Source organism: Schistocerca piceifrons, unplaced genomic scaffold (genome assembly GCF_021461385.2).
Source record: "Schistocerca piceifrons isolate TAMUIC-IGC-003096 unplaced genomic scaffold, iqSchPice1.1 HiC_scaffold_822, whole genome shotgun sequence".
In the NCBI taxonomy this organism is placed as follows: domain Eukaryota; kingdom Metazoa; phylum Arthropoda; class Insecta; order Orthoptera; family Acrididae; genus Schistocerca; species Schistocerca piceifrons.
The window spans coordinates 845845-869598 of record NW_025729083.1 but is presented as its reverse complement, the minus strand read 5'-3'; the positions used below and the strand labels follow the sequence as shown (position 1 = coordinate 869598).

Below are 23754 nucleotides of genomic sequence, written 5' to 3'. Positions count from 1 at the left end.
TCGCACATGCTACGTGGACTTTCGCGCGCCGGAGATCATCGCCATCACTGCCTCGAGTGTGCCGTCGTGTTAAGTGTTCACCGCCGCACCCCATCGTTCATCTGTGCCATCGCCATCTTCAGTGTTTGTGTGTCGTATCAACAGTTTGCCGTGTGGATTATCGTCGAGTGTGAACGAGGCTCCGTGTTTGTCTTTATGTGTCTACTGTTTTATTGCCCACCGTTCTGTAACTTATGTGTATTCTTAATGTTTTTTTCTCATTGTGTATTCTATGGCTGAAGAGCAGCGTCGAATACTGCTGACAGCCTGCCTCTTGTACAGGTTGTAAAATAACAATAAAGTAAAAAAAAAAAAAACGGCTTTTCCTCTTTTCGCGCCTGCGACAGTCTCAATGCAGGATCGCGTGCTGCTTGTAAAGCTGTATTACAAGAATGATGACTGCACACGTCGCACTGCAGAAGTTACGGGCACTGTAGGGTTTGGAAAACGGCGTTGGTTCGATGACTGCTGTGGGTCTGGAGAAAATGATTCGAAAAGATGGGTTCTTTTAGTGTGCAACCTGATAGAGGGAGGAAACGAATTGATTCGACGTCAGTGGAAGCAGTGGTCACAGAAATGTGGGAGGAGACGAGTGGTGGTGTACAAACATGTAGTGTACGGAGAATTGCCCGAACACTGGACATACCCGTGACACAGTGCGTAAAATCCTACGAAACATCCCTCTATGCTGTCCATTCAAAATTACCCATGTGCACGAGTTGCTACCTGTTGACCTGCCACCAAGAGAGACCTTTGCTTTAGAATTTCTTGCTCGCATGGAAGTGGACAATGATTGGCTATGGAAGATTTTGTGGACAGGATATGTCAATAGACAGAATTGTCGAATATGGGCAACGGAAAATCCACATGCAAATCAGCCAGTAGCACTCATCCTGATAAGGTCACTGTGTGGTGCGGGTTTACGGCATCGTTTCTCATAGGGCCATATTTTTTAGAAGATACAGATGCTTCCGCTCCTATTTCCTGTACCGTCACTGGTAAGAGCTATGAGTAACCACGTCTTTCCAGCTCTCCAACAGCGTAGATGGGATCGTTTTTATGCAAATTCAGCTAAGAAGCTGCTGAAGCGCCATTTCGGAAATGCTAAAATTATCAGCTGTCATTCCCCTACAGCCTGGCCATCCCGATCACCTGATGTTAATCCGTGTGACTTCTGGCTGTGGGGCTATCTGAAAGATGTGTTCAGGGTTCCGATTGTAAACTTAGCTGCATTGAAGGCACGCATTGCGCAACACTTTCTGAACGTGATCCCGAAACTCTTCGATCAGTTGTGGTACACGCTATTTCTCGATTTCAACTTGTAGAAAACGGTGGAGAGCATATTCAAATGGTTCAAATGGCTCTGAGCACTATGGGACTTAACATCTATGGTCATCAGTCGCCTAGAACTTAGGGCTACTTAAACCTAAGTAACCTAAGGAGAGCATATTGAACATGTTTTGCGCCGATCACACGGACATTAATTATCCGATTTGATTTTGATTGATGCTTTTTATACGGTTTTTGGCCTCAGGACAACTGAAAACCGATTTTTCCCATCCCACGTGATATGACTTTACCGTGGTGGATGGGCTTACGTAACTAACAGTACCACACCTGTACACCCATGCACACTGAGTGATACAGTTTGTTTAACGTCAAACGTACACCTTAGGCATTGCTGTATGATTCATTTGTCATTTGTAGTCGACCACTATTAAATTATGGTGCTTACAGCTCCATCTATTGCTTTATTTTGTATTTATTTTTCTTCTACCATACATTTTCTCCCTTCTCTGATAACATACCGGTGCAATTTGACGTCACTCTGACCAGTAGAGTTATTTCCACAGTGGTTTGAAAGCTTAAATTTAATTATTATCACACTTCCCTGTGGTACTCCGAATATTACCTTTACATATGTAGATATTGTTCCGTTAAGAAGGACATGTTGAGCTCTGTCTGCAAGAAAGTCTTCATTCTGTATCCGCCCTGTTAAATTTTTAAAAGCTTAGTCAGTCAGTGTCGTAATTTTGAAATGAGAGTTCGTATGGACGTCGCGTGATAAATATTTCGCATGAAGAACCGTTCCGACAGAGGCAAAGGTCAATTGTAGAAACTAAGTCACTGAATATTAAAAGTAGTGTTACTAGGGAATACACCCAACTGACTACCCAAAATAAGAGGGCACGTACATTCGCGAGTGAGTGGTTCAAATTAGAATTAATACTGTGAGAGAAATGGGTTATACGTATAGTTACGTCGGTACACACTCGGTTGTATGCGAATGTACCATCACGATAGAGGAACGTACATTCTAAGTACCATCATTCCCCGTGGACTGGGTAAAAATAATTGTGGTTAAAATGCATTTACTCATCTCAGAAAGAAAGTAATCGAACTTAGTGATTAAATGAAAACAAAAACTGCAGGTTCTGAATGTCGCCGCAGATAAGACCTAAATATTAAAACTGACGTACTTCTATTGTTGAGCAGCGCCGTCGTGAAGATCGTCGCCTGCATCTATATTCTCCATAGAAAATTAAAATTATAGTAACCTTCCAGAGTTACAGGAGCTGGGATCCATGGTATCGTAAATGAGAAAGTCCCTTTGTTTCAGAAGTTGCTTTCATTATTCAGCACCATATTACTAGTAATTACACAGCACGTCTTACCACCAGGACATGAGAGCAACAAAAGGTAACTATTACCAGAACCAATGAACGAAGAGCGTAAATCTTCTTTTGTCCATCAGTGTTAAATACTTTTCAAATTAATCTTTGGTATGAGAGTCGAATTATGTTGTATACATTTATCAATGAGAAAAAAAATTGTTAAGTTCCTTTATATCACCCCTTGGGCGAATTGTCTCAAGAAATGTCAACTTCTGGGCAATAAACCCAACCAATTTACACACTGACAGTCCTTTCACTCCTTTACACACGTCATTGAAGTGTCTTTTAAGGGATTCCTTATCACCACTTTGCTTACTTAGTTTTGGTACTGGCCCTGGCATGTAGCAATGAAAACAGAACATACACTTTATGAGGTGGGTCAGGAAATTGTGTCTCTAGTTCTCTTTGCACTTTGGTGAGTGTCCATTTGAAGGCAAACTTTGCTTTCCGTTCAAATTGTCCTCCTGCTTCGCGCCGTCAGTCAATAATAATAACCACACACGCAACAATGAGTGTCGATCCAGGGTATAGGGTTAGCAAGGGTATCTGGAGTGGTAAGTATGATAAATTCTTCCTCAAAATTGCTTATGCTCCCCACTACGTCCCTCTTTTGTACCAGTATCTATTTGATAGCGTTCCAGTACATGCCCTTTATGGCTTTTTATTGTTGTCTCATCACGGGCGAGATAAACATATACCAAATAAAATTCACAGAGATTATTGCTTAGTCTAACTTAACCCTAACATATATTATACATAAACATAGGTATTGTTCTGCCTTATGTTCAACGAACAACCGGCCGGAGTGGCCGAGCGGTTCTAGGCGCTACAGTCGGGAACCGCGCGACCGCTTCAGTCGCAGGTTCGAATCCCGCCTCGAGCATGGATGTGTGTGATGTCCTTAGGTTAGTTAGGTTTAAGTAGTTCTAAGTTGTAGGGGACTGATGACCTCAGAGCCATTCAACGAACGTGGATGTGGTTTTTATTTCGTAACGTGGGACGTAGATCATGAGCTGTAGTGGTAAGACTTTATGAGGTGGGTCAGGAAATTGTGTCTCTAGATCTCTTTGCACTTTGGTGAGTGTCCATTTGAAGGCAAACTTTGCATTCCGCTCAAATTGTCCTCCTGCTTCGCGCCGTCAGTCAGTAATAATAACCACACACGCAACAATGAGTTTGGCAGCACGCTACTCACCGTTTGGCGTCCGGTAGCCGTGCACCCACCTCAGGGTAGCGATGTCGCGCATGCCGGTCAATACATCTTTAAGAAGTGTTTTGTGCAGCGTTCGCAGCATTTGCGAAACTACTGCAACCGCTTTAACTCGTCGTACGCATTAGATGCGAGAAGGGACCACAGGGCACCTCCCACGTTCACTGCATCAAGGTAAGTACAGCACTTTATTGTTGTTTACCTTGCCAACGGCACACTGTCCTAGAGACAAACACACGTACCGTAGCAGGCTTCCTCGATTCACCAAGTCTTCTTTATTTCCAAGCAGAAGGCTCGTGGTATAAAACTTGTTCTCACTTGCCTCCATGCGTATAAATGACTGTCACTGAATAACTCACTGTCACTGAATAACTATACAATGTCCCATTCATTTTTACCGTTCAAAAATACAGTAGCTCATGAGACCACTGGCTAGTTTTTAGTAGTTTATGCCCACGTTCGTTATTTGCTCCTGTATTCTCTTTCAAAACTTTATCGGTGCTCAAAATATTTCATTATACATTATACAAGTTGGTAGGTGAATGTGCTCTCAGAAAATACGTGCCTCTGGTAGTACAGTTCCTGATTGCGGTCATATCTTACATCTCACAGGGCATAAGAGAACACATTTTCGAGAACTACAGCACTTCCCTAACTTAGGATCGTGCTACAAATGCACTTACACATCTAAACGACTAAAAAAATGAATGTACCCAAAGTGCTTCTAGAAATTGTCTCCAAATGAGGCAAAATCTGTGCATTCACTCCCCGCGAGTTACTGAGGGGGGAGAGGGGGGGGGGGAATTTCATCTTTATATCACCCAACATTGTAACAACGCGTAGTACATATATCAAAAACAAGTAGAATGAAATGAAAACATAAATAAACGAATCACTACACTTATATTCACACATTAATAGATAATTGTTTCCCCCCGGTAGCTGAGTGGTCAGTGCGACAGAATGTCAAACCTAGGGGCCGGGGTTGGATTCCCGGCTGGGTCGGAGATTTTCTCCGTTTGTGTTGTGTTGTGTTGTCCTAATCATCATCATTTCATCCCCATCGACGCGCAGGGCGCCGCAGTGGCGTCAAATGGAAAGACTTGCACCCAGCGAACGGTCTACCCGACAGGGGGCCGTAGTCACACGACATTTACAATAGGAAATTAAAATGCTAGGTAATACGAACAACAGACTGATAATGAAGTTTGGCTGCTGTACGTTATATTGTTTCCTAAGTCTGTCTGTGTTTGTACATCTTTTCATGTTCGTGTGTTCATCATTGTATCACTGGTGTGTGCACAACTCTTTTTTTTATATCGGCTACTTTTTTATACTGACCGTGATCTTAGTCACTCCCTACTTTACTTCTTCCACAAAATATCTTCAACTCAGATTGGATAAAATATTATAAACGCAAGAGAAAATCAGTGTACGTATTCTCCCAAAGTCAACAACAATTCTTAGTACTTTCATGCCGAAGAAAATCTCTGGTGTTACTGAGCTTCAGGCAGTGTACTTCTCAGTGATATTGGAAATATTTTATAACGTCGATCGTAAATCGTAGTGACATTAGTGTAACTTAGTTGCTTCTCATCGTCGGTTGAGTCTCGTAGCATCTTGATGAACGCCACCTCTAAAGAACTGTATTTGTTTGGCATTACCTAATTTCTTTGCCGGTCAGTTTCCTGTAACTTACATCATACATATTAATTTCTTTCTTTTTTTTTATTAGTATGAGAGAGGGTGTTAATTTTGCCTCAGATAACGTTCACAAATCGTACCTCAAAAGTGTATTTGCATTCTAACATGTGTTTAAAGTTGAAAAACTATTTGTGTTTCAGTAAGATCACACTAGTTTTTATTCATAGGTTATATCTTTAGGTGCACTTTGCTTAGATTAGCTTGTCATGCGTATGGTATATACCGCGCTGAAATTTCATTAGCAACCAGAAATCATTTCATCATCTCAGCATTAAAAAAAAAAAAAAATTAATACCGTTTTTCACGATGTATTCACAGATAATGCCTAGTGGTGTGGATACGTCAGAAAAAAATATTCTCTCACGGGACCATATACTTATGTAGTACCTTACGGAGTCCAATATATTCTGTATGTTACCCTGTACTTTACAATCTTGATGCACAAGTGGCATAAAAAAAACTTACAGCTACATTGTTCTCAGGTCTGTGCTAATTGTTCGCTCTAGAATCCTTCGTACATAAACTTAAAACTAAAATACCACTGTGATCATAAACTATTCAGTCAAACCTTGCAAGTACACCCTGTGCTTACATTGTTAGTCATCAATTGATGTGTATATCCTAGCTTGCTTGTGTATTGTGTATACAGTGACTGACAAATGTAAATAAAGGTAGTGAAATGCTCTGATTCAAGTAGCTGCATAAAATAGACTTACTTTACCCTGATCGCATTTCTTCTTTTTTCCATAGGTTACTTATTTCATTTGTCTGCATAAATAGATGTGAAATGTGATACTTAAACATGATAGAATTTCTTCAAGTCTCTGTGTGCGTAGAGTCCTTTGATTTTACCTTTGTGAAGATACGCAAGTAAATAACATCGGTCGTGCGGAATATGTACAATAATGTACGGACCAGTGTACCTTATTTGCCACAGCGTTTTTCTTGGCTAAGAGAAGATTTCACATGGGTCTTAAGTAATACTTTTCCTCTAACCACAAATATAGCTGTTTGTCAAAGTGTTTCTTACGGCGTTGAGCTTGTTCTGTATTGGAGATCAATACCTGTCTTACCTTGGATCGCCCCCACGACTATCTGTAATCAACATTGGGGAGCATAATAAGGCCACGTTTAGTTTAACGCCCCATTATTAGTGTTTGTAGGTGTTTCGTTTGTCATTTCTATAATATTCACTGCCGACGTGTTGTTCCTCTGTTGCACATTCCGGTCATAATTCTGTCCTGGGTTTATAGGCGTAATATTAATTTGCGCTTGTGACTGATAAGATTGATTACTAATTAGGTACTGCCACTCCATATTTCGTGTGTCTTATCAATAAGAGAAAAAATATAAGTTCCTTTATAAATCCAATTGGAAGCCTTCACCGATACCCCGTAAGCTCGTGTTTTTTTTCATTAAACAGCAATGCGGTACGGTGTCAAATGCCTTACTGAAATCAAGGAACACATCAACCTGAGCACTGTTGCCCACTGCGTTGTGGATCTCACGCAGGAACAGAGCGAGCTGAGCTTCGCAGGATCTCTGTTTGCGAAATCCTCTCTGATTTTTATAGAGGAGATATTCATTTTCCAAGAACGTCATAATACTTGAGCATAAAACACGTTCCATAATTCTACAACAGATTGACGTCAACGATATAGGTCTATAGTTGTGTGGATCTGCCTTACGGTCTTTCTTAAAAACGGAAATCACCTGCGCTTTTTTCCAGTCGTCAGGTACCATTTCGTTGCTCAAGCTGTTTACGATAAATTACTGCTAGAAGGGGAGCGAGTTCTTTCGCATAATCTTATAGGATCTTATATGTATCTGATCTGGTCCTGACGCCTTTCCACTACTAAGCGATTGTAGCTGCTTTTCATTTCCGCATCGGTTCTCAATATCTGCCATTTCGACGTTCGTACGACGATTGAAATGAGGGACAGTGTTACGATTTTTCGCGGTGAAACAACTTCGGAAGACCGAATTCAGTATTTCGGCCTTCTCTCTGTTATCTTCCGTTTCGTTGCAAATGTGGTCGCTGAGAGAATGAATAGATGAGTTTGACCATTTTTACTCAGGTCGGTTGACGTCTTACTTTCAAAATCATTGAACGCTTCTCTCATTGCTCTCCTTACGCTCATTTTCGCTTCGTTCAGCTTTTGTTTGTCAGCTAGGTTTTTACTTCTCTTGAATTTGAGATGAAGTTCTCTTTGTGTACGTAGCGCTTTTCTAACACGGCTATTAAACCATGATGAATTTTCTCCATCCCTTAAAACCTTACCGGGATATACTTGTCTAGAGCATATTGAAGGACACCTTTGAATCATTTTCCGTTTGTTCTCCACATCTTCGTCCTCATCACAGAATATTTGATGCTGACTGCTGAGATATTCTGAAATTTGTATCCCATCCGTCATAGATATTGCCACAGCCTTACGAACACTGATACCTTCCTCTGTCTTAACTGATTCGATACGTTCAGGTCTGTTTGTTGCCAGGAGGTCTAAGACGTCACCCTCACGAGTTGGTTCTCTATCTGCTCAAGGTAATTTTCAGACAAGACATCCAGAACAATGCCAGATGAATCCCTGTCTCTGCCACCAGTTTTGAAAGTATAACACTCCCAATCTATACCGGGCAAGTTGAAGTCCCCCCCCCCCCCCCCCCTATTACAACGACCTGATCAGGAAAATTACTAATGCTATTCTGCAAGTTCTGTCTGAAGCGCTCTACAACTATACTACCTGACACTGGTGGTCTATAAAAGCATCCGATCACCATTTTTGACCGTTCTTTGATACTCAGTTTCAGCCAGATTACATCGCATTCCGTATCCGTGATAATTTCGCTAGATTTTTTCGAATATTTTTACTGCAATAAACACGCCGCCACCATTGGCGACTAACCTATCCTTACGATAAATATTCCAATCCAAACTTAGAATTTCGTTGTCATTGACGTCTAGTTTAAACCATCTTTCTGTTCCCAATACTATCTGTGCATTATAACCTTCAGTAAGCGATACTAATTCTGGGACCTTTCCTTGGATGCTCCTGCAGTTTACTAAAACCATAATAATCTTTTCTATCTCTGATCTGCGAGGACCAAGATTCTCTGAGGTCACTATGGGTGATTTAACAGACAAATCGTCTTTGATCCCAAGGGAGGAGTTCTGTAACCTTTCATAAGCCACATAAGGTCCACCCTAGACTACACCTAATGCAAAAGAAGCAACTGATTTACTCAAATTGCCTTGACTGGATGATGTGTGTAATGTGTAAATTTTGACCTTGTACTACAGGACAGATACAGTAAACCCATTCTTCCAATAGGTAGACAAATGATCATGAGACCAAGGGCTATCTAAATTACTTAACTCATTATTTCTGTGCCCAACAGAACTTGACATATGACGCTCTGCAAAATCTCGTTTTTGCTGGTGGCTTTTTGGAACATATTGATAACGTGTGCTATTGTGCACCGACTGATGAAATGAATCACAGCAGTAAAAGGAGACCTGTAACAACCAGAGGTAGCACAACCGCGAAAACAAGAATTTGGGGTAGAATATTCAGGAATGAGCAGTTATCCAGGAAGTAAAACCAAAGACGACTTAAACTACTTGCTCATGCTGAAGAAGTGACTGTAATATGGTGGCAAGGAAAGGGCAATAGACAATTCAGTAAGGTCTAAACGTGAATAATAATAATGACAAAACTGTCTTCAGTCGTTACATGTTTATTGTTGCCACTATTTAAAATGAGCTAAGCTACGTTTTCAGCTTTACTGTATTCGTTCAGGTGAACTGGCTTTCGAACCTCCCACTAATTTAAAAATATAATAACTTTCGTCAAGGAATTCAAAGCTACCATTGGAGAATGACAGCTGATGGGTGTCGCCAAGGTTAGTTTACGGAACCGTAATTTCGCAATACTAAAAGGACCAACGAGCAACAGACAATGTAGTTTTCTACACTTGCACTGACAAGCCAATACGAGACTGATTGCTGACTGGTGGCGTTTTACAAATGAAACACAGTAAGGAAAGTATATGAGAAGAATAGTGACGAACGGGGATTCATTCCATCGATGAAAGCGATGGAATCTTCCATCCTAAACCTCAACATTCACAATTATGCTTCTCTAACCACTGCAGCGCGATTTTTGCCTTGTGACATGAGATAATGAATGTTGACATTTTGGCCACCAAATTCGTTCACTCTGAAGTCGGTGGAACACATATGGGGTGGTATTGGACGCCAGCTCCACACCCACAGAGCACTGGCTCTTAATTTTGCGTAATTCGTGACTAGATATTTGGTGCCACGTTGTTGTCGTTGTGATCTTTCTCCTGTAGCACCACTTTTCAAAAGCTCTCACTCCGTTCTCCTCTGAACTGCTTATCTAACTAGTTTCACTTCTGCACAAGGCTACAGTCCAGACAAATACCTTCAGAAAAGACTTCCTAACACTTATCCCTTTCAGACTCACTGATGCAATTGTGTAGATTAAATTTTGCTGTCTCTTCGTTGCAACAGAATAATTTTTTTCCTACGTGGAAACCTCACTAACACTTTTGTGAATGTTCAGTCTTTTTATCATGTACAAGTACTGCCAACTATTGGTCTTCACTGTAAAAATCTCAACAACGCACCGTAGTAGTGCACAGCAACTTGTGGCCGCCAGAATACACAGACGTGTTTTGTTACTTGTGTTCTACAGTGTAAATGAATATTATTATTGTTATTTTGCATGGTAATTCTTGAATAATCAGTTTATTTATTACAGCAGTGAATATTTCAAAATTAGTTATTTTAGTACATAAAAAGAAGAAGTGACAAAGTACTTTTTGGAAGTGGGTACATAATTTTGTATAAATCTTGCATCTAAAATGACTGAAAGATCACCTAAGAGCGTTACAGCATAAAGAAATTTTTTCTTCGTCCAGAAGAAATACAGGTGTGAAAGGTTTAAGCTGATATTAGATGTTAATAAACTCCCCTTTTTTTTATAATACTTCTCTTGCTATTGCCAGTCAAAATTTTGTATCCTCTCTATTTCGGCCACCATCAGTTATGTTACGACCCATAGCGCAAAAATTCTTCTACTATTTCTAGCGTCTCATTTCGAAATCTCATTCCCTCACCATTCGATCACAATCCTTTACCCTTGTTTTGCTTTAATTCATGTTCATCTTATATACTTTCAAGACACTGTTTATTCCGTTGAAATGCTCCTCCAAGCCCACTTCTGTCTCTGGCAGAATTTCGGTGTCATCGTCAAACGGCAGAGATTTCATTCCTTCTCCCTGAACTCTAATTCTCTTCCTGTATATCTCCTTCGTTTGCTTCACTGCTTGCTCGATGTGCAGATTGAATAATATTGGAGATACCTACGATCCTGTCTCACTATCTTCTGAATCACTCCTTGCCTTTCATGCACCTCACCTCTTATAGATGCGGACGGATTTCTGTACAAGTTATAGATACCATTTCACTCCCTGTATTTTATTCCTACTCTCTTCAAAATTTCAAAGATTATAGGGCACTTAACATTGTCAAAAGCTTTCTCTAAATCTATAAATGCTATAAACATAGGTTTTTCTTTCTTCAATCTATCTTCTTGGATAAGTGGTACGATCAGGCATCTGTGTTCCTGTATTTCTCTGAAACCCAAACTGATTTTCCACATTGTTGCCTTTTACCAGTTCTTCCACTCTTGTGTAAATAGCTTGTGTCAGTATTTTGCATTGATGACTTATTAAACTAATGGTTCGATATAATTCACAACTTAGAGCGACTGCCTTATTTGGAATTGCAATTATTACGTTTTTCCTTAAGTGTGAGTGAGTGTATTTCCCCAGTATCATATATCTTGCACACCAGATGCAATAATTTTGTCGTGGTTAGCTCTCGCGCCGGCCTCAGTGGCCGAGCGGTTGTAGGCGCTTCAGTCTGGAACCGCGTGACCGCTACGGTTGCAGATTCGAATCCTGCCTCGGGTATGGATGTGTGTGATGTCCTTAGGTTAGTTAGGTTTAAGTAGTTCTAAGTTCTAGGGGTCTGACGACCACAGATGTTAAGTCCCATAGTGCTCAGAGCCATTTGAACCATTTTTGAAGTTTCCCTTGTATAGACATTCTATATGTTCCGTCCGCCTTTCATTGTCTCCTTTGCTTAGTACCTGCAAAACTCTTGATATTCACACAGTCGCTTCTATTTTCTTCAGAGGTCTCATCCGTCCCCTAGTTCTGCATACCATTCCTGCTTACCTGTTCTGCACTTTCTGTCAATTCATATTTTATACATTTGTATTCTCTTGCTGCATTTTTATATTTTCTCCTTTCATCATTTTAACTCAGTTATTCAGGGACTTCTACTAGGTCTTGCTTTTTTACCTATGTGATCGTGTGCTGCCTTTACTATTTCATCTCTGAAAGCTATGCATCCAACTTCAATCGTATTCCTTTCACCTGTTACAGTCCAGTGTTTCCCGATGTTCTCTCTGAAACTTTCCTTCAGCCACATAGTCTGGAAAACTACCAAACAATTATCGAACGCATGTCAAGCACATTCGCAGCTGTATTGCGTTCCAATAGTGGAGGAACACGCTATTAAGCACATGGTAATTATGTTTTGGCTCAGCAGTATATGCATTTGCTACAACAAAGCATTTCTGGATTAGCATCTGATGCTGATTTCAATTGTTTTGATGGTGGCCAATGGTGCCTAATTGTACTTAATGATGCAAAATATTTTCTGAGATCACATAAAAAAATTTGTACAATTCAAAAAATTAACTCTTTCATACCCAGCAGCGAAGAACCTGTCCATAGCTACCAAGGTGTGCGTTTTGTGAGCCAGTCTTTGGTGAGTCAGTAGCAGAGAGAACCACCGTTCCCATTTCTGGAGGCTTCATCTTTGCTGAGTTACAGAACTCTATTTAACCCGAAACAACAGCCACACTGCAATACTCACGTCTGGTGGTCACCATTCTTCACTCAGTCTCTTTCCTGGTGTATTCAACTACAAGTGTCCAACAATTGCTCCAGCCACTCGTCAAACACACACACTATTTGTACATCCAAGACATGAGGTCATCACACATATCTTACCAGATGGATCCTCACAGGTTACCTGCGCCCAACAAATGTTCCAGCTCTCTGTAAATGTCGCCCAATATTTTCACATAATCCCTCTGATTACACAATAGGTAGAAATTCTCCACAAAGCTTATGTCCTCATGGACTGCCTTCCACACCCGTTCGTTTTTAGGGTTGAGCTTGTACAGGTCACCACCAGCCTCTAGCAGCTCCAGACCTGGGACACTGCCCACATCCTGGCGCTGAAACAAGCTGAGGCTACTGTCATCGAGGCAGATGTTCGTCAGCAAGACGCATGTGACTCTGCCGTTCACCAGTGACTTGTTAATTTTTCTGTAGGAGGTGCAGTACTTGCTGAGACTGAAGTAACCGCCGGAAGTCTGGGTCAGCCACATGCGCCTGGCGATGGTCATCCTCCTAGCGGTTATGCGTCTGACCTGGACGAGCAGGGCGTGCACCTCAGAATGTTCCTCGCGTCGCCACACCAGCACCACATCGCCGAACTTGCCTGCATCGCGATTGTTGGGAGACAACTGGAAGAGAAGCCCACGCCTCAGGCAGCGGAGGAGGACCAGGGCCAGCACACGCTTCTCGTACGATCCTCCAAATTCTGCAGTGAGTGCTCCCTTCTTGTACTCCATAGCAGCAGACCTACAACAAGCAGGATGATGATGATGATGATGATGATGACAGTGGTGGTGGTGATGTTGGTTTTCGGGTACTCAAGTGCGAGGGTAGCAGCACCGTTTCTGAATATGAATGTACTTATTTAGTACGAAAGTAAGTCAAAAAGTATCTACACAACACCTTTCTAATATATTAGAACACCATTATAAAATCTACAATGGCACAATTTCGCAACATAGACACCCAACCCTGCCTGCCAACATCTTCTGTCTATCGCTGTATCAGTTTTCCAGTACCTTTAGAAACAAGTTTCTCAGTCGAGCAGCATGGGATGTACTCGCCACTCCCTTCCAAAATCTCTTTCTTCACTGGAGGAGAACTGACAGCTTTTTAAATTAGAGGTGCTGTCTGGGCTCCAACAGGGAGGGCAGCTCCATCAAAAATTTAAAATTAATACCAATAGTTTCGTGTGGGGTTCCTTACAATCTTGCAAGACGAAGACGTAATTATTTTGAATGGACTGCTTGTGCTAAACACATTCACTTTTCAAACTTCGCTCTCCATCAGGACAAACTCCGAGTGGTTCCCAGACAAACGAATCGCACATGAATTAGCATAACCACAAGACTTTTAAAAGAAGTTTTAAAGGACTTTCATATGAGTTAGTATCCAGCGAAAGTCGATTTCTTCCATTCATCATTTCATCCCAAAATTGGCCCCATAAGGCATCAAACATTGTTCCCCTGATATCACTGCTGTGGAAGGACGTACTTGCCCCTTATAATCGCAAAGAACAGTGGAAAAATGTCATTTTCAAAACTGAAGTATATCAGAAGACGGATTCGAACCTTCCTATTATAACACAATGCTCAACGATTTGACACCATTAAGTAATGAAAGTGACGTCTTAAAACAAGTAAGTCAACAAGATATTATAAGAAGCTTGATGAGAACAACGAAGTAAAACAATCGATTCAGTGGTTTGTTAGAAAACATTCGACTTACTCGTATTTGGTTGTAGTTTGATGTATCGATTAAATCCTTCATTCATCCTTTTGAGTGAAACCAGTCTACGGAGACAACTGAAAGGAAATAATTGATTTAGCTAGCTGCTGTTTTATGGCCATTCATTTCTTTTGAGAGAAACCAGAAACCGAATGAAAACAGGGGGTACATTCTGTTGTAGTTATACACATTGACTAAGTTATTCGTTCTTTCTTTTCAAGTGAAACTATTCTGTAGTCTTTCTGTTGGCCACCCGTTAGATTAACTGTTGTTTACCTGTCCATTCTTTTGAGAGCAGTCAGTCTGTGGTACTTTTATTTGTTGAACCAAAGAACTGGTTTACATCGGGCATATCTGTGGTACGAAAACATCTCGGGGGGAGGGTGGGGGGGATGAATGCGGGGGGGGGGGGGGGGGGTACACCAAAGTTAAAATACGACATTGCAGTGCCCGTGGCGTTCAAAATTACGATCCATAGTTCCTTCAGACTTGCATGCATGATCGAAGAAACAGGTGTTGTAGCGACTACAGCCGTTATGAAAACCACCAGCTGTATATGGGAATGATGACAATGAAAATTTATGCCTGACCAGGACTCGAGCCCGAATTTCTCGTTTTATGTGTGTGGTCGCCGTAGCTGCTTTGGCTATCTGTGTACGACACATGGCCAGAACCAAACTTCCATATGTTGTCGTTTCTGTCGCAAAATATATTCATACACACATTATGTAACTCCCATACCGGGGAGGACATTTTAATTGAAAGTTGCTGCCTGGTATCGGTGGATAAACACACTATTACAGTGTCCGTGTTGTCAAGAATGACACATTCATCCTTTGGATATGCATGCATATTCAAGAAGCGATGGTAGAGGAGATGAATAGAAAGGAAAGAGGAAGAACGGCAAGATCAAGGCATTTAGTGACAGAGATGTGACATGTGGTGAGAGCTGTAGAACCCCGCCACAAGAAGAAGAAGAAGAAGAAATATTATGAGTGATGGATGAAAACTAGCGAAAAACGATACAAAGAATTCCAAAAATTCAAATCAAAAAGTAGTTGTTCATATATTCTAAGTGCAAATTTACAACGGAGAAACTTTGACGTCAGCCGAATATTGATATGTAACGGCAGAAGTACGAAAAAATATTTTTAAGTAAATGAATAAGTGAGACAGTTTAGACCTATAGCTTTTTTACATCTCTTTGAAATGAGATATATTACTTGTGCCTTAAAATTGTCATAATAATGTAGTAACGAGTACCTGGTGCCCTTGTCGCTATCCAGCCAGGACTCATGCCACTTCGCTGCTTGCCCACAGCCACTGGAGCCTGCTGGAGACCCCACCTGATCCTCTGGCAGGGGTGTGGTGCACCCATCTGCAACGTCAGTGGCACGACAGGGGCTGCTGCTGCTATTGCTGCCATTTCCTCTCTTCTCGCGAAGATAGCTCAAAACTCCTACTGTTCTGAAGTTGTGAGGGTCAATGAAAATGGGCACCTGAAAAATAACACCTGTCTTTAGAATATAATCGCAACAAAGTGATAACGTAATAAGAACAGTAACTGTTTTGTGCTGTCTGCAGTACTAGGCACCCATGCCATGCCTAATTCTCAGGAAAGGAGAAGTATTATAGTGTAGTCAGCTGTTTTTCTTTCGAGGAAATGATTTACATATCGGTATTAGGTAGGTTTTTAACATAGTCGGAACTGGAACTTTTTTTATGGCTACTTACAAGTCACCATTCACCTTCCAAAATGCACGTTAAGACAAAAAAAAGTACCACAAAGGAACCATCCGACTGGGATAGAAATGGGTAGTTGTGATGTGCATATACAGCCAAACAAGTGATTGCAATTTCAGGAAAATTGGGTGATATATTCAAGAGAAAGATCTTCACAAATTGGGCAAGTCAGTAAATCGTTGGTCCACCTCTGACCCTTATGCAAGCAGCTTCTCGTCGTGGCTTTGGTTGACAGAGTTGTTGTATGCCCTCCTGACGGGTACTGTCCCAAGCCTGTCCAACTGGCGCTTTAGACACTCAAAATCCCGAGTTGGTTCCTTCCAGTAACGCTAATCTTCTCAATTGGGGAGAGATGTGGCGACCTTGTTGGCCATGATAGGGGTTGAAAGGCACGAAGACAGGCAGCATAAACACTCGCTGTCTGTGGTTAGTCATTATCTTGCTGAAATGTAAGCCCAGGATGGCTTGCTATGGAGGACAACAAGCCTGGCCATAGAACATCGTCGACATATCGACATACCGCTGTGCTTTAAAGGCAGCTCAGTTGTCAACCAAAAAGGTCCTGCTATGAAACGAAATGGCATCCCAGATCATCATTCCTGGTTGTTGGGTGACAGTCAGGTTGGTATCCCACCACTGTCTGGGGCGTTCAAATGGCTCTAAGCACTATGGGACTTAACATCTGAGGTCATCAGTAGAACTACTTAAACCTAACTAATCTAAGGTCATCACACATATCCATGCCTGAGGCAGGATTCGAATCTGTGACAGTAGCAGCAGTGCGGTTCCAGACTGAAGCACCTAGAACCGCTCGTCCACAGCGGCCGGCGTCTGGAGCGTCTCCAGACACGTCTGCGCTGGTCATTGGGGTTCTATTCGAAGCAGGATTCATTACTGAATTTTACTCCAATCAATGAGATTCCGGGCCAAATGTGCCCGACACCACTGAAAACGGGCTTGTTCACTTGTGGGTGTAGAGAGGTCAATGGTAGTTGATGCAAGAGACGCCGTGAGCTTAGTCTCCTTTCTGTGAGCTGCGTATTAATGGTCTCTGTGGGTACTGAAGCATCTATTGTACGTACGATGGATGAGAATGGTGAACACAGGGCTATGAGTACCTCTTGACGATTGCTTGGTCGACACATTCTGTCATCTTTCTAGGTCGACCACTTTCTTCCTGGTATTATATTCGACCATAGTTCACTCATTCCTGCAAACGTCGTCGAATAGTTACATCAGGCCCATTCAAATGTCGAGCAAATTACCTATTACTCCAATTGGCTTCTTTGAACTCAACTACACACCTTCTCTCAAACGCAGACATCTGTGTGTATTGCTCATGTATCTGTCTGTGGGGCATAATCACTGTGCATATGAATATACGGAACGAAATTTGGAAAAACTTTATGCCCTGGTATCGACACGACTGTTGTTTACTATCCTTGCCAGCTGTGAGGTGAAACCGCTCTGCAACATCACACATCCATCCATCGGCCGCCAAAGTTTATAAATTTGATTTTCTGTCGATACCTTCATGATTTACAATTTGTGACCAACTTGTATAACTCTGTATCGTTTTCTTTTTCTTAAGAGTGGATTAAAAGTACTCCGTATCACCTGGTTATCCCCCCCCCCCCTCCCCGTACAAAGTAACGTATGGGCACACTTCGGTACTATAACCCAAAAAAAAGTAATAAGTTTGCATAATCTATATACTGACTGGTTATAGTTAAACTTACCCTATTTAACACGTTATAGGACAGAAACTAATTACCGTACAAGTACCAAACTTGGTAGCATTAATCTCCGGAAAATTAAGTTCACAATTTCCATGCATCACAGCGCCACCGTCCAGTTCCAGCTGTGGCCACCAGGTGTCATGATCAGTCATTGTGGTTCACAGTCTCACAAACCTGACCAGCCGCAGTGCACTTGACATGTCAACATGGCCTTGGACAAAAGGAGCAGGGCATTATTGGTGAAGCTCTATTATCAAAACAACAGCAATGCTGCAGCTGCACTTCGGGAATATTGCTGGCTGAAAGGATTACGGAAGGGTGTTCTTCATCCACGTGCTGTGTGGAGCATTTTGAAGAAGTTTGAATCAACTGGAGAACCGGGCGTCGCTGCGGGAAGAGGCCAACGACCGCTTGCACCACGGGTTGTTGATGAAACCGCTGTTGCTATGGCAGACAAGGCAGCTCAAAATTCTCGATCGTCAGGCAGTACACGTGCTCTGCCACGACAGTTGAACATCCCGTGGTCCACTGTACGGAAGGCGCTTCGAATCATTCTCAAATGGTGTCCATACAAGATCCATATTGTACAGCAGCTTGCACCTCAGGACGCACGACAGCATGCCGATGTCGCTCTCCACTTTCGCGTAAGGATTGAAGTTGACGAGGGCTCGCCCTGGACCATCTTATGGACAGACGAAGCTAATTTTTCTCTGACGGATGAGGCGAACACACAGAATTGCCGAGGGTGGGAATCTTCACCACAATTCATTGTGCAGGAAGTTCCTCTGTATGGTGAACGTGTCAGCACATGGTGTGGCTTCACAGCTACGTTCATCATTGGCCCATTCTTTTTTGAAGAGACTGGCGCTACAGGATGAAAGACGTGCAGTGTGACTGGCCAGCGTTACTGCAATATGCTTCTCCAGGATGTCATACCCGCTCTGCACTAGAGAGACGCCTTGAACTCAACAGTTTTCATGCAACATGTGACCCCACCACACTTCGCTCGTGAAGTTCACCTCCTTTTCTGAAACACAGTTGGAAACGATCGAATTATTAGCCGGTCGTTTCCAAATGCTTGATCGGCACCATCACTTGATCTCACTCTCTCTGACTTTTGGTTGTGGGGCTTATCAGTAGGACAGGGTTTACCAGGGGAACATTCACACATGTGCTGGTCTGAAGTGCAGCATATCAAGAGAGGTAGCCACCATACCGATGGACATGCTTCGTTCTGCCGTCCAAAATGCAATCCTGCGCTTTCAGACTCTTCTGGACACTGATCGGCGCCATATTGAACAGCTTTTGTAGCAGTCATGATACTGGTTTGTAATGGCATGATGTACCGTAGCAGCGTATTAAAAGTGTTTCAATTGAATTGATTCTGCATTATTTCTCTTCCTTAACATTAATGCCACCAACTTTGGTGTTTGTAGGGTAATTAGTTTTCATGTTATAACGTGTTAAACAGGGAAAGTTCAATTGTAACTATCCGGTATATAAAAAAGAGTGTTCGTTTGATTATTTGTTTGTAATTCAAAAAAACTACAGTTTTATTCCGACCTTCATGATATTTTTCGTACTTTATCTTCAAGACAAGAGGAAGATCATTTCCAACATAAGATTTCTGACTATAAATATATACATGTGTAATCTATAAAGGGGAAAGGTGGTTACCAAAAATCTCTAAAAAGTTTTTGGCCGATTTACTTCAAATTTCGTAACGATACTCTAGTGAACATGTGAGCGGACATAGGCTACATATTTTTTTCTCCACCCCCCCCCCCCCCCACTCCCCCACCCCCCCCTCTCTCTCTCTCTCCATAAGTATACAAGTTGAGTCAGGAGGTAAGGTACGTGCTTTGACGGGCGATACTACTGGTGATTCTGAATAAGAAAACTTCTAATAAATATATGGCATTTTCTTAACCGTCTCTGGGTATACCAATGAAAACAAAATGGTTCAAATGGCTCTGAGCACTATGGGACTCAACTGCTGAGGTCATTAGTCCCCTAGAACTTAGAACTAGTTAAACCTAACTAACCTAAGGACATCACAAACATCCATGCCCGAGGCAGGATTCGAACCTGCGACCGTAGCGGTCTTGCGGTTCCAGACTGCAACGCCTTTAACCGCACGGCCACTTCGGCCGGCCCAATGAAAACAGCTAGGAGCAGAAAAGGTGCAGGTGACGGAAAATTAAGACACTTTTATGTTATGGTTTGTTTAATTGTGTACGTTTCCTCACAGAAGATGTTCAAACAGTCCATCGTCAAATTCAGTGCATGATGCTGCTCTTGTAGACAGGTGTTGCGTCGACGATCGGAGCTCAGATTCGCATTCCTTTACCTGGGCACAAGCACGTAAAATACGAGCTAGAAGTTCCTCTCTTGTGTCCACTCTGCTCTTGTAGACGTCACTCTTCAGCCAGCCCCACAAACAGTAATCCAATGGGGTAAGATCGGGTGACCTCGGTGGCCAAGCAATGACTCCACGGTGACAGATCCAACGACCAGGATACGTTGTGTTGAGATACTGTGTCACTGGCCGTACGGAATGTGTAGGAGCTCCGTCATGCTGAAAGTACACATGGGCTCGTGTTGCCACAGGAATATCCTCCACGCATTCAGATAACACATTTTGAGGAAACTCAAGATACCGTGTCCCAGTAAGACAGTTATCTAAAACAACTGGACCCATGAGTTGGTCATCAATAATACGGCATCACACGTTGACTGAGAAACGTCGTTGAAATCTCGTTTCCACAGCAGCGTGCAAATTTTAATTTGCCCATACATGATAGTTGCGCGTGTTGTTGATTCCGTTGCGGGTAAATACTGACGTATCAGTGAACTGAATACGTGGAATTAATCGATCGTTGGCAATGATCCATTTACAGAATTCTTGCCGGGCGGCAGCATCATCTTCATGCAGATGTTGTACACTCTGCCGATGAAAGGGATACACTGTGCTCGTGTACTGTGCGTATCACTCGTGTCTGTGGAACACCAAGCTGGGTAGCAATTCTTCTAGAGCTAGTAGTAGGGTTGCGTTCCACTAATGAAGAATGTTTTCAGCTACATTAAGAGTTTGTTGTACGGGACGTTGAGAGACAACATTTACGCTGGGAAGCGTACCACGCTCACGGAATCCGTGAAACACCCAGCTAAACCCCCTGCTATCTGGCCCTCTGCGATTCGGAAATCGTTGTTGGTATTCTCGCACATCACCTCTTTAATTCCCATTGGACAAACCACAGACAAACAACATGTCAGCATACTCTGCATGTGTGAAGATCCGTGGCATTTTCACCACACAAAACTGTATTCGTTGTTCACGCAACAACACTGTAGTACCTTTCACTACGACAAGCACTGTCGGACTGAGACTTGAGGTAAACAAATGCACTATGCACAAGTGAACTGCGTACTGACATAGTAAGGATGACGCTACACGTTTCCCTTTCCTAGTAGTTTTCATTGGTTTACTCGGAAACGATTACGAAAAGGGCACATGTTTATTAGAAGTTTTTTGTTCAGAATCACCACTTGAATCACCCCTCAAAGCATGTACCTTTACTCCTGACTCACTCTGTATATACACTCATCAAAAAAAGTTTTGCATCACCTCGGTTCCGAGAGTCCCGGAACCTGTACAGAAAATTGGAATGCAGATCCACATAAACATCATTGCACGCCTGTATTCGTTGTGGCATACTATCCACAAGTTCATCAAAGCGCTTTTGGTCCAGATTTTCCCACTCCTCAACGGCGATTCGGCGTAGATCCTCAGAGTGGTTGGTGGGTCACGTCATCCATAAACAGCCCTTTTCAATCTTTCCCAGGCATGTTCGATAGGGTTCATGTCTGGAGAACATGCCGGCCACTTTACTCGAGCAATGTCGTTGTCCTGAAGGAAGTTATTCAAAAGATATGCACGATGGGGGCGCGAATTGTTGCTCTTGAAGACGAATGCCTCACCAATATTCTGACGATATGGTTTTACTATCGGTCGGAGGATGGCATTCACGTATTGTACAGCCGTTACGGCACTTTCCATGACCACCAGCGGCGTTCGTCGGCCCTACATAATGCCATCCCAAAACAGCAGGGAACGTCCACATTGCTGCATTCGCTGGACAGTGTGTTTAAGGCGTTCAGCCTGACCAGATTCCCTCCAAACACATCTCCGACGATTCTCTGGTTAAAGGCATATGCGACAGTCATCAGTGAAGAGAACGTGATGCCACTCCTGAGCGGTCCATTCGGCATGTTGTTGGGCCCATCTGTACCGCACTGCATGGTGTTGTAGTTGCAAAGATGGACCTCGCCATGGATGTCGGGAGTGCAGTTGTGCATCATGCAGCCTATTGCGCAAAGTTTGAGTCTTAACGCGATGTCCTGTGGCTGCGCGAATAGCATTATTCAACTTGATAGCATTGGTGTCAGGGTCCCTCCGAGCTATAATCCGTAGGTAGCGATCATCCACTGCAGTAGTAACACGTGGTCGCCACGAGCGAGGCATGTCATCAAGAGTTCCTGTCTCTCTGTATCTCCTCCATGTCTGAACAACATCGCTTTGGTTCAGTCTGAGATGCCTCGACACTTCCCTTGTTGAGAGCCTCTCCTGGCACAAAGCAACAATACGGACGCGATCGAACTTCGGTATTGACCATATAGGCATGGCTGAACTACAGACAACACGAGCTGTGTACCTGCTCCCTGGTGGAATGACTGGAACTGATAGGCTGTCAGGCCACCTCCGTCTAATAGGCGCTGCTCATGCAAGGTTGTTTACATCTCTGGGCAGGTTTAGTGACATCTCTGAATAGTCAACAGGACTGCGTTGTGATACAATATCCATAGTCAACGTCTATCTTCAGAGGTTATGGGAACTGGGGTGATGCAAAACTTTTTTTGATGTGTGTGTATAGCCGATTTACTTCAAATTTCTACATGCAGATGAAATACATTATCTGATGATGACTCAATGTGGCACAAGCCCAATCACTCTATGTGGTAGTGACAACCGCACACGTATGAAGCCATCTAAAAAGGATATTATGGAGCTGATTCCCCATCGAAAATGATCATACTCCTTCAGCGCAGCATGACTGCGATATTCGCTCCTGCCAAGTTGTTCGAGGTGCCTGCAGGCAGACAACCCCTCGACACACCTTCTCATTCACATGCCTACCTGAAGACGCCTAGGAATACTTGACAGGTTGAAACTTCCTGGCAGGTTAAAATTGTGTGCCGGACCAAGACTTGAACTCGGGGCTTTGCCTTTCGCGGGCAAGTGCTCTACCATCTGAGCTACCCAAGCACAACTCACACCCCATCCTCACAGCTTTACTTCTGCCAGTACCTCGTCTCCTACCTTCCTGCGAGTTCGAGTCTCGGTCCAGTCCACAGTTTTATTCTTCCAGGAAGTATCATATCAGCGCACACTCCGCTGCAAAGTGAAAATCTCATTCTGAATACTTCACAGGTTGTTTCAGTACAGTTTCACGTGTAACATTCTCGGTAAAGATAGGTAGGTGGATTTCGTGAACCGAAGACTCTTAGAGGAATCCTTTGCCGCTCTGTTCACATGTGTGTTAATGTTGCACCCCCTCATCACCAAGCTACAGGAGGATGCGAAACAGGAGGTTTAAAAATCATAAGCACCTTCTGCTGCTTCGAGTCACGTTCAGATTCCATCGAATGGTACTGAGGGGTCCCTAGTGGTTGGTTGGGTTGTTTTGGGGAAGGAGACCAGACAGTGAAGTCATCGGTCTCATCGGATTAGGGAAGGACGGGGAAGGAAGTCGGCCGTGCCCTTTGAAAGGAACCATCCCGGCATTTGCCTGGAGCGATTTAGGGAAATCACGGAAAACCTAAATCAGGATGGCCGGACGCGGGATTGAAC

General features: G+C 42.9%; 1 protein-coding gene across 1 annotated transcript in view; it reads right to left on the bottom strand.

Annotated features, from left to right (window-relative positions):
• Positions 1–10422: 10422 nt before the first annotated feature.
• Positions 10423–23754, bottom strand: part of LOC124770387 — a 98489-nt gene continuing 85157 nt past the window's right edge. The window contains exons 6-7 of the mRNA XM_047249213.1: positions 15625–15860; positions 10423–13380 (exon numbers count right to left, since the gene is read on the bottom strand). Coding sequence (XP_047105169.1) covers positions 12753–13380; positions 15625–15860 — 864 coding nt within the window. The 3' untranslated portion in view covers positions 10423–12752. The remainder of the gene's footprint in view (positions 13381–15624; positions 15861–23754) is intronic.